This window comes from Acanthopagrus latus, chromosome 10, assembly GCF_904848185.1.
Source record: "Acanthopagrus latus isolate v.2019 chromosome 10, fAcaLat1.1, whole genome shotgun sequence".
Lineage (NCBI taxonomy): Eukaryota > Metazoa > Chordata > Actinopteri > Spariformes > Sparidae > Acanthopagrus > Acanthopagrus latus.
The window spans coordinates 16,897,236-16,913,324 of record NC_051048.1 but is presented as its reverse complement, the minus strand read 5'-3'; the positions used below and the strand labels follow the sequence as shown (position 1 = coordinate 16,913,324).

The 16,089-nt window shown below is 42.0% G+C and overlaps 1 protein-coding gene across 1 annotated transcript; it reads right to left on the bottom strand.

The window, feature by feature from the left end:
- Nucleotides 1–1,785: 1,785 nt before the first annotated feature.
- wrap53 (WD repeat containing, antisense to TP53) lies at nucleotides 1,786–16,061 on the bottom strand. The gene is made up of 11 exons (XM_037112779.1): nucleotides 15,792–16,061; nucleotides 14,895–15,360; nucleotides 14,552–14,741; nucleotides 12,511–12,606; nucleotides 11,883–11,991; nucleotides 10,407–10,495; nucleotides 7,522–7,745; nucleotides 5,491–5,702; nucleotides 4,656–4,759; nucleotides 4,353–4,496; nucleotides 1,786–3,494 (listed from the first exon to the last, which is right to left on the bottom strand). The coding sequence occupies exons 2-11, from the start codon at nucleotides 15,187–15,189 to the stop codon at nucleotides 3,269–3,271; spliced, it is 1,689 nt and encodes a 562-aa protein (XP_036968674.1). The 5' UTR covers nucleotides 15,190–15,360; nucleotides 15,792–16,061; the 3' UTR covers nucleotides 1,786–3,268.
- Nucleotides 16,062–16,089: the final 28 nt, after the last annotated feature.

Sequence of the window (16,089 nt, the reverse complement as noted above, 5' to 3'; positions counted from 1 at the left end):
TTTTCAAATGTCTTTCTTAATATCAAGATCCCATTACTTACTATTCTGCACACTTGCTCGTGATGAGCGCGGGGACTATTAAGTTTGTGTGTATGTGCGTGTGTGTGCCTCTCTAATGGAAGGCACTTATGCAAGGCCATGGAGACTCACTCAGGATGCGACATAAATGGAAGCACAGAACACAGAAACACAGAACACTTGATGTGGATTGGCTCATTAACTGCACAAGTGGAAAGACTACACTTCAGCCACCTTGGGATGAAGATAATGGCTCCGCTGTCATCTGTGTGACAGCACTGCGGCCTGGCTGATATGACAGCACAGATGCATACACACACAAATAACATATCGACAGATGTTTAAAAAAAAATAAAAAAAAAAAAAATATATATATATATATATATATATATATATATATATATATATATATATATATATATATATATATATATATATATCTATCACAATTTCTACATAACCTCTATTCAATATATGCAATTAGTGTGGTTTTAGGGTAGGTGTTAATGTTTTTATTTGTATTTTTTTTATTGTTTTTAACTGGTTTTGACATGGTCTCAGTTTAATACTGATCCCTCTATATGACCTACATCTTAAAACAAAGACCATCCACTGTGCTCACCAGCTAATTACAAGCGGTTATCTGTTGTTTCGCGCTGGGCAGGTAGAGCGCAGTTGGTTCATCGGGGCTTGTTTGCAGACCGTGAAAGCGGCGCGAGTAAAAGTTGTGGGCCATGGAACCAAAACAATAGTAAAAAGATGCTAAAACGCACTATTGGAAAAAATGGATTGTGTACATGTCCACAAGAGATGCTCATTGAGCTGTCATTGTATTTGTAACTCCACCAGTATAGTGTCTGAATGGATGTATAGGTGACCAACTGTTTGTTCAATGTATTTCTGTATATTGTCTATGCTCTGTCTATAAAAATAAAGTACAAAAAAAAAAAAAAAAAGATGCTAAAACGGTCTGTGGAGCGAAGGAGGACTGTAGAGTTGCATGGTGTTCCTCTGTAGGCCACCTCGCTTCACTTATTTTGTATGTGATGCTTTGCACTGAGCCACATTGATGAAGTGGGTCTTGTTTCCTTTGATCATAACCAAGCTGACTGATAGGACATGATTCTTCAATCACTGGTCATTGACTAGATATGATGTTTTAAAAAAAAAAAAAAAAAAAAAAAAACAGACAACAGAACATAAAAATCAAGGAACCCAAAGAACTGCCTATGGATCTGTGAGGTCTGTGTCTGTCACAACCCCAAAGCCAACTGCAGCCACCCAGAGGTGATAAGGACACTTCTCCCTGTGAGATTAAGACTCCACACCATCAAACAAGTAGCAATCACTACAGCACTGGATTATCTATTACACTTGTTTGGTGTTTTTTTTTGTTGTTGTTGCTTTCTCTGGCCCCAATTTTCCTTCCTGTCGTCTTGCTACCTACTTTCCTCTCCCAAGGCGGAGGCGGTTGCCTAGCAACCTGCACAACACAACAGTGCAGCTTGGCTCTCCTCTTGGTGTGCCCCTGTGGTTTCAGACAATCAAATACATGAGTGTGTGCTCATTCATACAGAATGTGTGTGAGAAAGGTGAAAGCTATGAATAGTTTCCATCTCATAAGCGAGAGCTAGAAGTCCCTTCAGCTTTTAAGAGCTGCCTCTTGACTCCAGTGTAACATCATCTTGGATTCATTGGGGATTTATTACAGGGCAGCCAACTGTGGACTGCCTTAAACAGAAAGGACAAAAAATGAATAAGGCCGTGAACCTGTGAAGAGATATGCTTTTAATTCACTCCAGCTTGAATAAAACCAGCAGAAATCCAACTGTCGTAGACACAGACATCCATCTAAAGATGGGACAAAAAGGCAGACATGGTTCCTAATGCTTTCTGGTATAGCAAACAAGTGTAGTACTGTGATATAGTAGCTACACAATTGTAACTATAATTACTTGGCAACACGTTTGAGTTCCAAGAAGTGAAACCTGGCTCAGCACAGGCTTCGAAAAAGGAGAGAATCCTCAGTGTTTAACGATACAAAGCATTCGGTCGGAGAAATCCTACGGCAAAGCACACCCCACTGATGGCGACATAATCATTGAGCAAACCACTGCAGTACATTACCAATACAAATATACAAAGACAATGTGTTTTGTGATGCCACATCACCACTCACACGGGTACAAATGTAATCCCAGCACACGCTGTAGAAAAAATATTTATGACAATACTCGTTTTCAATGTGCACACACTACTTAGAGACCTTCACAGATTGTTATTAGCTTACAGTTATCAAGCCGCTTACAGAGTATACATTCTGGGGGGAAAAAAAAAGATCATCATGGCTTTACAAAAATATATATTTTTGGGCATGCACTCAGCGACACAACACTTGGTTTGTCTAACAGTTTTAAAAAAAGAAGGTAAAAACGAGAGACCCCATCAGTTTACAAAAGCAAAGCTCAAGAACAAATGGCACTTACTGTTAACTATAGCAGTTGGGAGTCTCCGGGGCAGCATTACAGCCACACACACAAACACACACACACGTAAACAAACACTCCCACAGATCCATGTCAAGACTTTCAAATCAACCAAATGATCAAAGTCAGGGAGTAGGTTCACCGTTAAAATACCATTAGAAAAGAAAAAAGAAGAAAAAAGGTCAACTCTAGTTTTATGAAAATTCATTATGTTTCCTATTGGGTGGATTTCAAAGTATAAACAAATGTTCTCTCCCTAATTAAATAAAGCTGAGAAATTCCATGTTCCAATCTACTGGTTATGCAGCCCACATTTAGTCTGGACCTGAGTAAGCTTTGAAAGAAAACCTCCTTGGTTTAAGTGCAGACCACAAATGGCAAATAATCCCAATTCTAATTTAACAAAAAGCCATTACAACAATGAAGCCTTGAAACACAAAACCCTGAAAAACTGTTCAGTAGCGACCTGATGTGAGATATTTCCTAATCCTTTGACGTTAACTGTAGTAGTATGGTCTGTAAAGGCTGTAAACTTGCCGGTGATATGTTAAAAAAAATATATTGTTCGGATTGTTAATGTTTAAGGTAACTGGATGTCCAAAAATGATCCAGAAATGTTTTTCCACCTCGGGACTTCATGTTGCTGATGGGAAAGAGAATCTGACTGACCCATAATTCACTTTAGCCACACCAAACATTCCCAAAATAAATATCACATGGCAGGTGTAACTCAATTTACGTCAGCTGGCTGAACTAGCAGAGCTTCAGGCCTCCGCGACAGCTGCGCTCTGCTCCTGGCCCCCCTCTGTGGCAGGGCCGAGTGGTCCGGCCCACCACAGACTCAGGGTGTTGTCTTGTCTGGTCTCTTGCGGTGACATCACAGCTTCGCCTCCCTCGCCGTCGGAGGCCGAGTCACCCTCGCTGTCGGTGGGCCAAGGGAACTGACGCTGCCCGCTGGAGGTTGCCAACAGTGGCATGAAGGGGTGAATGCTGTAGAAGAGAAGGATGGACGGAGTCAGGACGAACATGGATGGAGTGGTAAAAAAGTAAATGTTTTTTTCGGGCTGCAATAAACGATTATTTTTATCGTTCACTTGAATAATACATTAGTTTTTTCGTCTTTAAATGTCAGAAATTAGTGATAAATACTGACCAAAGCCATATATATTCAGATGTTAACACCAAGATGTAATAAGTCCTGCATCTTACAAACCTGGAACAATTTAATTAACTGAGATTGAAATTTGAAGTCCACACTCTACATAATTGTAGCACATTCAGAGCCAAGATGCATCATTTTTAGTTCATCAGCTACTTTATGTCCCCAACAAAGAATACACCAACATTAGAGCACATGAATTGCCACTAAGCAGCAGAGTCATTTAGTGGATTTTTCAAAAATGCATAATAGTTATTTGTTCACACAAAGCATTATACTGTATGTTAGTTTTTATAACAACTGTGGAATTGGAAGCGTATTCTTCTCTTATCCAAAATATTTTGGATGATTTGTTTGCGTCTCCTTTGCTTTTGTGTGAATGACTACCCAAACAGTAAAACGCAGCAGGACAATCAGGCAGGAAAATAGCAACAGACACTTACCATGATTGAAGGACTGAAATTCATCCCTTATTTACAGTTGGTGTTTTGTTTGTATTGAAGTATAACAAGAGCTTTCTCCATCAGCATTCTTTACGTTTGTGGCTGTACCATTTCTGCTTGGCTGTAGTATATACCATGATCTGGACAAAAGCCAAAAGCTTTGGCTTCAATCTTTCTGAAGACTCATTCTACACTATGCATGGTGATGGTCATCATGGAAAGGGCTAGATTTGTCAGCCATCATACCTGATGCCGTTGGTGCAGTCCCAATGGGCCTGGAACCTGAGCTGAGGTTGCAGTAGCTCCTCGTTTACATCGGGAGGAGCTGTCTGGGTGTCCCATACTGACACCACTCCCTCTGTGTCGCCGCTCAACAGGTACCTGCCGGACCTACGCAGGAACATCCACATAACATCAACATAATGCAAGTATCAACAGGTTGAAGGTCGTTTTTGATCAGCATTTGAGCACCTGCATGAAAGGGTAATGGTAAGGGTTACACACACACACACATACTGAGCAGAGGTCTATTTAGTGAAGTAAACTTACAGGTCCAGGTCAAAGTAGATGCGCTGGTTAGTGGCCACGTTCCTCTTCAGTGAAAACACAACCTTGCCTGGCTCTCTTAGGTCCCAGCACAGGATTTCTGGATCCTGCACAGACACACACACAAACACATATAATATTATTTTTATATATATATTCAGATGTTCCATTTTTATTGCTAATGATGACATGATATTAATTTCACATAACCCTGCAGTGTACAGCAAATCTGAACTCTGACCCAGCTGCAAAATTATATTCTCACAATTCATTTACATGAATTCATTAAATATTTTTGTCAATTCTGGAATGCTTCACAAAGGTTTATTAATCTGACAAGAGTGACATCAGGGGCATTGAATCGCGCAGAGGTCGATGGTTACAGAGTCTCTGACAAAGCAATTTAAAACTAGGAGAAAACTTCAGACGCTAAAAGGGTTATCCAATAAATTTATGGTGATGTGTTAACTTACTGTTCATCGTTGGCTAATAATTAGCAAAAACTAATTAACATTCATTAGAGGTTACATTCATGCTCCAGTGACGGATAACCTCTGCTGCACCCTTCTGAAACACACTGAGTCCTTTTGACTTTCACTTTTGGGGGAGTGCCATAAGGCCTAATCAGATTCATTACATGCTGACTCATGCGATCAAGATAGCAACTTATGAAGCGCTTATCCAGAAGCTTTGATAATGCTTGTGTAAACCAATTTCCCACTGCAACAGAGCAAAGTCATTTGTTGGTGTGTGTGCGCTCATTCAAACGAAGCAGCGTTATTACCCTCAGGTCTCTTCTCTGTATTCTACTGCCGTGTGTGCGCGTTCATGTGTTCACCTTGCGCCCGCCGGTGTACAGGTAGTTGCCATCAGGGGAGAAGAGCAGATGGGTGAGGCCTCCGTGGTGGCGGGTCGGCAGCAGAGCCAGCAGGGTGCCGTCTTGGCAGGAGTAGAGGCCAGCACAGCGGGAGTAAGAGCCACAGGCGTAAACAGACTGGCAGGGGCTGAAGCCAAAGCAGGAGATGATGCCACTTTGGCCCTGCTTCTTCACTGCAGCGAAGACAAGAGAGTGGCATTTGGCAAGGCTTTCAGCCTTTTAAAAAGGTTCACAAGACACAGCTCCCAATCACTTCAACTCAAACTTTTTGGCACCTCGAACTCCCCTGATTACATCTCCCGGAGGAGATAATTCTCCAAAAATGCACACAAATTCACCTTTGAATCATCTGTTTCTTTCTCTGTTACATGCAACTCTGTTCCCAGTCATTCTCCTTGTCACTCTTAAAAAGACTTTAAGCATGTTTTTGGCAGAAAAATGCAGAAGTGCGTGGCTTGCCAGAAACCTTACATGTATCACATAAACTGTTTTTGAGATTAACCATACATTTCAGCCTAAATTGCAGTATTAATCAAGCTGAGCTGATGGAGGCAAATAGACAAGAAAACAGATAGTGCGATCTATCTATCAATCGATCTAATTAATTAATTTTTTCTTCTCAAATCAAATCATATGACAGATATGAAAATACAACCCTTGAGTTAAAAAATGTAACGTACCTGTTGACAACCTCAGAGATAATTGATTTATTTGAATATTTCAGCCTCCTAACTACAAGACAGACTCAGTTCATTTCAGTATATAACAAAAACATGCCAGCATGCTGAAACTTTTATGACATGTGTGACAGAGATCAGGAATTCATCACAGTAAACATTTCGTTCCCTTTATTTTTGTTGCCAGAAGTACATAATAACAACTCTCCTTGTCAGTTTGTTCAAGGAGACTTCAGCCTGTGAGATGTGACAGCCAGCAGTCAGCCTGCAACTTTTGAATGCAACCAACAACTGACTTCACATTATCCTTTTCACAATGTCACTGTTTACTTACTGTCTTGTCTTGTGGGTTTGATTTAACAAGAACACAGCCTGTGAATGCAATTCTTTTTGTAAATCAGTCTTTACTTTCAGAGTTTGGAGCGTCCTTGAACAACAGGGAGAGTTTTCAAACACTCCATGCACTAAAATAATACCATTTAACTCTTGGATAGTAAAATGAATTATTTGTGATGGTTTATATTATTCATAACAAAAAAGACCAATAAAATAAACTCCATCTTAGTCCACATGAATTTTTAACCACTTTCTAGAGGCATTTTGCATTAATAGATAACAATGTGAGAGCGCAGGTTTAATGGGGATAAACTCTGAACCACTATTAACATGTATCAAAGACTACACTGGGCAAAAAACTAGGTCTGGATGATATGGTAAAATTCATGTTTCTGTCCTGTGTGTTCAGCAATTGTTTGATGAATTGATTGTACGGTTTCCTTTTTGTTGCACGTGGATAACAGGCACTGTTGTCTTCAAGGTCGAGTAAAATATATCCTAAAGTCTGTTTCAATTGCACTGCTGTTGGCTCGGCTTGGAGGATGCTCTGTAGAGGAGCTCAGCCCCGCCCTCTCGCAAACAGACAGTGACACAAAGAGCAGATCAGAGAGGCAAAAGGTGGTTTCATGCCCGGGTGGTTCCACTTATTTTTTTCCTCTTTTCCAATTTCACATCCACTTTCTTCAACATTAGCTTGAACTGTGCTTTGAGTTAGATAATGGGCGTATACTCTGACATTCAGCCCACAAATGGCAGACTGACTGGCTGTAGACGGGTTTTATTCTGTTGAATGATTTGCTGTCATCCATATTGAGTAAAAAATATCTCAAGTGTATTATTGTACAGGTCATAAACTATTATCGTGTTTTCGTATTGAGATCATTCATCAGTCAGCCCTGCTGTAAAGTATACATGATTTGTAGTTCAAAAGCACCAGGTGCTTCAATGTGAAAGTGTGTGAACGCAGTTACAAACTGACCTATAGTGGGCCGCTCCTCACAGTCTCTTCCAGGGCGGTCAGTGTAGAAGACCCGGACAGTTTTGTCAAAGCCACAGTAGAGCTGTGTTCCATCGGGCGAGAAGCAGAGGGAGTGGGCTGCTGTCAACTCGTCCAGATGATTGTAGGGCCGGAAACTGGCTCGCACTTCCCCATAAAATGCGTCCCACACATGGACTGGGTTGTCGCGGCTACTGCTGGCTAGACTGCAGTAAGGGAGGCCAGACAAGTAGAATGGCAAAGAGACAGCGTGTTATTAAGACATATGGGAAAATGCTGAGAGACAACAGGGAATAGAGAGTGGATGATCCAAATTATTAAACAAGGGTGAAAATCGTGACAAACTTAATGGAGTCAATCTTCAATATTCCCCGAGGGCATTTTTTCTTTACAGCTTGCGATTCAGAAATAACTCATTTTACTTTACACACATACACACACACACACACACACGAGCATATTTAGCGTGCAGGGAATGAACATAGTGTGACAATCAATGTTTGTTTATGATATGAAAACCAAAGACACCAGTGGAATAAAAAAGTTGTACCTGCATCTCAAAGTGTACACACAACAGATTCAAATAAAATAAGCTGGGATTCTTTTGTAATATGCATTATGTATGACTCAAAAAAAAAATCTTGTTTGATTCATTTTCTTGTCTACTGCACCACATCCCCCTGAATGTATCAATACATCAAAACAAATACACGGCATTGTGCTATGCCTCATTATAGAGACGAGACCACAGAACATTCTTATTGATTCAAATCAGGGCCAAAGACTGAGCCATGCCTTTTTAACTCTAATTACTGGGCGCTGAACAAATGCCGAAACATCACTGCGGCTCAATTAGACAAAGGAAATTAGCCCCTACCGCTGCTGCCGTGTTCTGTTATGGCCCCTCTGAGCCGCAGCTTTATTCCAGAGCAGGGAAATGCCCAATTATAATGCTAGACTGCTGCTAGCTTGGAGCAATGCCTAGAACTCAGCGCAACTTAACCGAGCCATAACAGGGGCCCTTATTCCCTCTCTACAGGAGGGGCATCAACAGCACGCCGCTTTTGGCAGATGGAGAGTTCAAGGAGCGCAGGGGGAGGAATGAGAAACAAAATGGTAGATGTGAAAGGAGAGGGGGGGGGGGGAAGACAGAAAGTCACTAGAAAAACAGGTTTGGTGTAGATGCGATTAATAATCACAACCATAACCTTTTATCTGGCTGCCTCGTCTTTGAACAATTAACTCTGAGCTTGTCCGACCACCTGGCTGTGCCCTGCAGGAGCTCCTCTCTGATATACGGCAGTGATCTGAATAAGATGAAGTATTCCTGTCGGCATCTCCAACTGGCAAATTGTCCTCATGACAGACAGGTCTATGCAGGGCTTTGGCACAGGCCTCTTAAGTGGTTCATTGTCCACATGAGTCATTTGTTGATCATTTTGCCGTTTACACAACTCCCATCTTTGGACATGCAGCCGCTGACCTACACCCCCCGCCTCTTACACAGTGAAGGCTGTCTGCTGGTGAGGTGGAGTGGTGCCAACGCTGGGCCTTGATCAGAGGGATCTGTCGGAGGGTGGAAGCTGTAAGTGGTGGATGATGGGAGCTGGGGGAGGAGGTATATATGCTGTGAAAACTGTTGGCAACTTGACCTCAGCTCGTTAGCGCGGCCCTACCTCTCTCAACACAGACGATTCGCATTCTCCACCGTGACGGCTGGGTGTTACTGATGTTGGCTGCGCTTCACAGCGCGCGCACAAACATGCAGTGATGTCATAATGACCACATTTTAAAAAACCTGTGAGAGTGCACGCCTGCACACACACGGCAAAAATGAGAGAGTGAGATGAAAAGAGAAGCCCCAAGTCAGGGAATCATGAGGCCCTTTAGGATTCGGGGGAGCCATTAGTGGGCTGAATCATGCTGGAAAAGCACTGTGGGTCTCAAACAGCCGAGCGGATTGCGACGGAGGCAGAGGGAGGCAAGAAGAAGGCCAACTCCTCACTCATAATGAGAGACATGACAAGGCTTTTACAGCTTCTCTCAACGCTGGCAGAGGGCTCCCACTACGAGTGCAAATACCACAGGGATCAAAGAATGAGTCACTAGCACACAACAGTATCTTCTATATACGGATGGTCGATTAGACAGGCGCAAGAACACAGCAAATCTTTGACTTTGTTCAAATCACATTGTTTTTCAAATGAGATCTTTAAGAAACACTGCACCCACTGTAATTTCACATTGGGTTTCTGAGTTACGTGGCAACGATATTGCTCATCCATAAATAAACATACATTGGTGATGCGGCTTCCCAATGGGGAAGTATGAGAAATGGACATCCTTTATCCTTGCAACAATTGAGCTGGCAAGTCGCAGTGCAGAACTCCTCTGTAGCAGCAGACAAACTCTGCTAGTAGCAGTATGGATCTTGCTCAGCTGCTCTGATGTACTGACGTCACTCCGGGTTGAGTGCATGAACTGAGGTAAATCTATAGAAATCCGATTTGAGTTTCAGACCACCTCCAATCTTGGATTCAATTTGCAAAAATGCCATTTCACATGTTTTCTGGCATCCAGACTTACTCAAAATCAATGTGGATACTATCTAGATGTTCAAAAAAAATTATCATGGCTAGCAGTCTGAAAATGGCCTTGCTCACACACACTTAAACTATCGAAGATCGAGGCTAACACTAATCACGGACTGACACCAGCCTCTATAAACAACAGAGTACCTTTTCTGTGCATTCATCCTTCACCATCTGGCAGCTTGACCTTCAAAGTGAACTTTAAATGTCTCATCTATCCGGCTGTTAAGAGCTCAGACTCAAGGCGTGCTCTGGCAAAGATCGAGTTGAACTCACAAGCATGTGTCCGGGTCAAGAGAGGTCATCTTGGGGTACCAGCAGTAGTCGTAGATAGTGTCTCCCTCTGCCATCCTCAGCACTGGACTCTGCCACAGAACACAAGAAAGGAGACAGTCAGGAGTGTATGGGCGGAAACGTGCTGTATTTACACAATGTAAAGACTGATGGGATCCATCAACTGTACTGAATATGGGGCTAGAAAACAATATCACATATTCCTTGTAGTAAAATACAATATCAAAAGCCAGTGGCACCATTAGAGAAATGGAGCAATCAAACCACAATTTTCTACCTTATTCACGAACGGTCTGAGATCTCTGTAATGGAGGAAAACGGATTATATTTCAATTACTTTTGTTCAGTCATCCCAATCTACCAGCTTGTAATACAATTAAGAGATTGGCTCCCCGCTTGATATTTCCCAAAACCTAAATGACAGAAGGCCTGTTTTAGTCCAACTGTTAAATCCTTAGTAATATATTTTCTCAAGCTGCTGCTTTAAATTGATTCCAATGTTTTGTTCATTTGTTCTTAGTTGATCACAACAGAACATACAGGCAGAAATCATGTTCAACGACAGATAACTGACCGTCATTGTATAAAAAGGTCAGATAATACACAATAGGCTGATGACTCTCTCTTTACTGGAAATATGGCTGGACAGGAAAGAAATAAAATACTCTTATAAATACATGAACATTGGGATTATTTGCATTTGCAGTCACAACGTTGATGGCTTCTAACTCTGATATGTTATCGCTAGCTCTAAATTTCAAAGTAGGTTGGGGGTGGGAATTATTGTGTTTCAACACTTTTATCGACTTCTACTAGTAAAAAGAATGAATGGGACTGAATCACAAGTAAATTGTGTTCTCTGTGTGTTTGCTCAATAAAATAAACTGTAACCAAACTCTGAAAATGTTAAATGATTTTCTTTTCAACATCAATCCATTCTTCAGACCTGTAGTAACGTACACTCATCCAATACCATTTTACCGAATTCAACTTTCTCAATCATACCCAAGTTTTGAGAACGACAAAATTCTTTATTATGGCTTTTCCAAATGAAAAGCCACAAAGACGGATAAAGGTGAGGTAAAACCTTTCCTGTTTATAATTGACTTTGACAACTTTGAATTAAAAGAAAAGCAAGGTTCATCACTTTAATAACATACAGTCTCTGAGGACCTTCCAAGGTCTGAGCACCAAAACATCACGTCAACAAAATTAGCTCAGGGGATGGACAGTGGGTGGGGTTCTTTACATGTCAAGAGTTTATAATCCAAGTCTTTAAGTACTGCATGACTCAGTGCAAGAACCTTTACAAACTGATTTCCATAAAAATGTCTGCTCATGTAATTTCAACTTGCACAACACAAAGTTAAGGTTTTCTGCATGTGGCCAACACTCACTTTGACAGCTACTTTTTCTATCCTCTCCACAAACATGATGGTAAGTTATCTGTGCGCTCACCATCTCAGGAAGCAAATCCCAGTTGTAGCTGTAAATCTCTGGAGGGAGGTTGTACACACGGAGCACATTGTCTGCACTGTTGGTCAGGATGCAGGAGCCATCAGGGGCCCTAGTTCAGAAGAGAAGGGAAAGACATGGTGGAGCATCAGCAGCATTGAACTGAGAACAACATGTACACAGGTTGGTTCTATAATACAGAGGCACTTTGGATTAAATTGACCATTAATAGCATTCTTTTATTACACAAAAATATCATAATTGGACTTGACTGAGATACTAATTTACCCTGACCATGGGATTAAGATGTTACTAGCTGCCTAATATATCAAATGTACTGTCTGCACTAGTGTTCCCACTAAATCCTGAGAATGACAAACATGCTGGAAGTTGTTTTCCTAACTTCATTTTCACTGAAAGAACATCACATCTCAGTAATTCAGGATGTCGATATCTGTCCCTGAGCTGTAAATGTACAAGTGTAATGGTTTTATTTATTTATGGTAATCATACTAATGCCTCCCAAATTAAATAACGATGTTAAAGTTTTTTGGTTTTTTTTTTACTCGGCACCTTCAAAACCTCATCCCCATGGTGTTTTGTGTGTCAAGTTTATTTTAGAAGCGATTACCATTTGCAGCCTTTGAGGTAATTCTCTGGAAGGCTAGAGTATTCAGTCCAGGAACCAGTCAGCATCTGGGGGTTCTGTGTAAAATCTAGGCCAAGGCTGAAAGCAAGATAAAGAGATGGTGAAGTGTCACGTTAATGAGTTTAAAGATAGGAATTCAATGATTATTATACAACAAGTGTAAGACAGATTTTTCCCATCTTACCAATACTGATGGCATTAAGTCATCAGAAAGAACACAACCACAAACATTGACTTGTGACATGCAGTCCTGCTTATAATTTGTTGAATTGAATCACCTGATGGATTTTCCTAACACGGGACAAACTGTTGCTGTAAATAAACCATGGTGTCAACTTTCACAAAGCCGGACAGGAAAAACTATTGTGGTTATACCGTTTCATTGGCAAAGACTGAGCTGCTCCATTTACAGTGGAGAGGTTTGATGACTACATTTCACACCTCTACAGGTTAACACCATTGTTTTTCATCCTGTGTCGTGTCCAAATTTAGCCATTGTGATGGCTTTATAGTATTACATATTTAATCACTTAATGCTGTTGTGCTTTTCGCTGCCCCACTTCAAAATGAGGGGTTTTAAAATGCGCAGACCGAGGCAGAGCAACGTCTAACACTCATCTTGACATAGCAGACAGTTTTTGGAGGACGCCGGCACAAAACTGTTCAGAGACCCAATCCAGGAGCTCGTGGACAGCTTCCCAACACTTGCTGGATATCTTAGCAGGATAAATATCTAGCTGAATTGCTGATAAGTCAGAGACCCAGGAAGAGCTGGTCCTGTACTCCTTTTTCCCCCCTCTCCTCTACTGTCATCCACAGCAACTCTCTGAACTGTGTCTCATCTGGCATCTCTGTAAATGGAACGGGCGCAATAATAGCCAATAGTTTCCATCAGAATACATACACACAAGCCTCTCCATATGTATAACCAAGAATCTTTGCTGAACCACAACACAAGCAGGCAATCATTCGTTCCAGGCATCATAATCCATCCTGTCATCCATATTATTTGCTTTTTCTTTGCTGCGAATCAGCACACAAACAGCTTGGATTGTTTGGATCATCATTCCAGTGTAGTCTCGCATGTGTCATCTTATAGCGTGTGTGAGACCCCTTGCCGCTGATCAGTCATGTAGTCTGGAAACCATGACTGGAAGACAGCGATCAGACAACTCTGAATGTTGTGTAGTGTGCTCAAGACATTAGTGATGCCGAGTGGATTAGATTATGCTGCACAAGAATTATTAATTACTAAAATCAAAATCATGTATCCAAAATGTTATATGGTTATCAAAGTTTGTTCCAGGGACTCTGAGGGGTCCTTGAGTGGCTTTGAGGGGAATCCCCAGTAAAAACTGGAATCTCTTTTATAATTCAATGACAGAACGTATGACATTTTTGGTCGTAGGTTTCGTACACTTTCTGTAATAAAACATCCAAAGCACAAATTTTATTAGATGGAGGCAAAATGTCTTAAATTGGGGTCTGTGGTCTAGTTCAGTGGTTCCCCACACATTGACTTATTTTACTGATTTGTAACATAGTCAACTTGCAATTACCAGAACCTCTTGCTCAGCATTACATGCATAAATATAAGGGCACAATTAATCGATTAATCGTTCCATCTTTAAAAGCTGAAAAATGTCCTAGAGGCAGAAGCAATGTCTTAAGATGACTTCTTTTGGCCAAAAATCATTTAACTCTAGATTCATCATGGCCAAGTGTCAAAGAAAAGCATCACATTTCAGAAGCTGGAGACAGCAAAAATGTGACCATATTGCTTGAAAATGATTGTCAAAGTAGTAGGCTACTAATTGTCTTTTATCCAATAAACACTTCAGATAAATGTCTCAGCTCTACATAATATTCTTACTCAATTTCAGACACATATGTGTGTAACCACCCGCCGCCCCCACAAAATCCTGCTTAAAATAGCTCACTTCATGGTGTGACTACTGTATCTTTACCCCAAGTTATGTGGAAACAGAGGCTAAAAATAAACCCGACTCCTTCCACCACTTACTGCTGTCCTTCACTGGGGCTGTCTGCAGATCTGTCACTGTTGTGCTCTTGCTCTGTTTTCGTCTCTCCTTCTTCTAAGGTGGCCTCAAGCCCTCCATTTCCATTCTGATGGCATTCTTCTTCACTTCCCCCACCGACAGGCACTTCTTCCAATTCACTTTCCTTCTCACATTGAAGTAACTCTCCAGTTCCTGGCATTAAAGAGTACATTTGTGCAGGTTATTACATTAACAACCTTAGCGATAATCCTGTATCACAATCCCAAAATGTTATATTACATGAGCAGATGTTTTTTTCCACTTTTCTTATGTTTATTGTGAGACATGCAACCAGAAATGCTGTACTTTGTGCTGGTGGGGCTGCGTCTTCCTGCAGCAAGTCATCCTGTGCCGTCGTTTCTCCGTGCATCTTGACGGGCGTTGCAGCCAGATCCAGCCCCTGCTCCTCCTGGTCCTCTTCCTCGCTCATCCTGGGCCGCTTGGCAGATGGAGGTGCCCCTTCCTCCGAAGTCTCCCCTACCTCTATGCTGTCACCTCCAGGTAAAGGCGGCGCCTGGTGAGGAGGCTCGTTGTCTGCTTCTGCATCCTGCCCCACGCCTGCTGCACCACCACCTTCACCACCTCCAGCTGAATCAGACATCTATGTGTATCAATTCCCCCTGTCAAGCCCTTTACCTGGCGTCTGAGTGCCTTGTGTCCGGTGATTGGCTGTCAGACGTGGGTGAGGTAAGTGCTACTGGGATAGTGCTTCTTTCTGCAGTGTGGGTGTTTGAGTCTGCTGGGGGTAGATGACATCACAGCACCCACTAGCCTAGAAAACAAGCAAAGATGAGGGAAAGGGACAGGGAAGGTGAGACAAAGACAATGGAAAACGCACGACAAAAACAATGCAAAAACACAAGAGCACTTCTGCAGAAGCCTTAACACACCCGATAATTTAGAGATGTTTATCATCTGGAGGAATAAATAACTGCAGCCAAACTGAACACGCAAAACACCCCACAGACACCTGTAGCTAGCCGTGACGTGCCAACCACTCCAAACTAGCATTCATTTTGATTTCGCTAAGTTAACGTTAACGAGTTACATGCTTCACTCCCTGAACTGCGGTCATTTTATTAATCAAACTACAGTGGCGAACAAAGCAAAATGCTTCAATTTTCTTTAACCGCCGCTCCACGACAGAGACAGCCATCACCCCGAGTTAGCATTAGCCGTTGCTAATAGTCGGATGCTACCTACCTGTGTTGTGGTTTGCCTGGCCTTTTGTTTCTGCTCGCTGTTCGGCTGTAAACACTCTCCTCCTCGACGGTGTCAAAGTCTCAGCTAAAGCCGGAGAGCATGGACAGCCTGCGAAACTATTCGACGTCCTTCTTCGTCGGGACTTTATGTTTGCATTCTCCAGTTCATCACGGGAAGTTGTAAACACTGAGGGCGGCCATGTGTTCCGAACTATCGCGAGAGTTTCCGCTCGTGACGGTGTGGCGCTCAAGGAGAGAGCTCATCCTCGTACATGTCAGCCACAGTGGCCACAGTCATC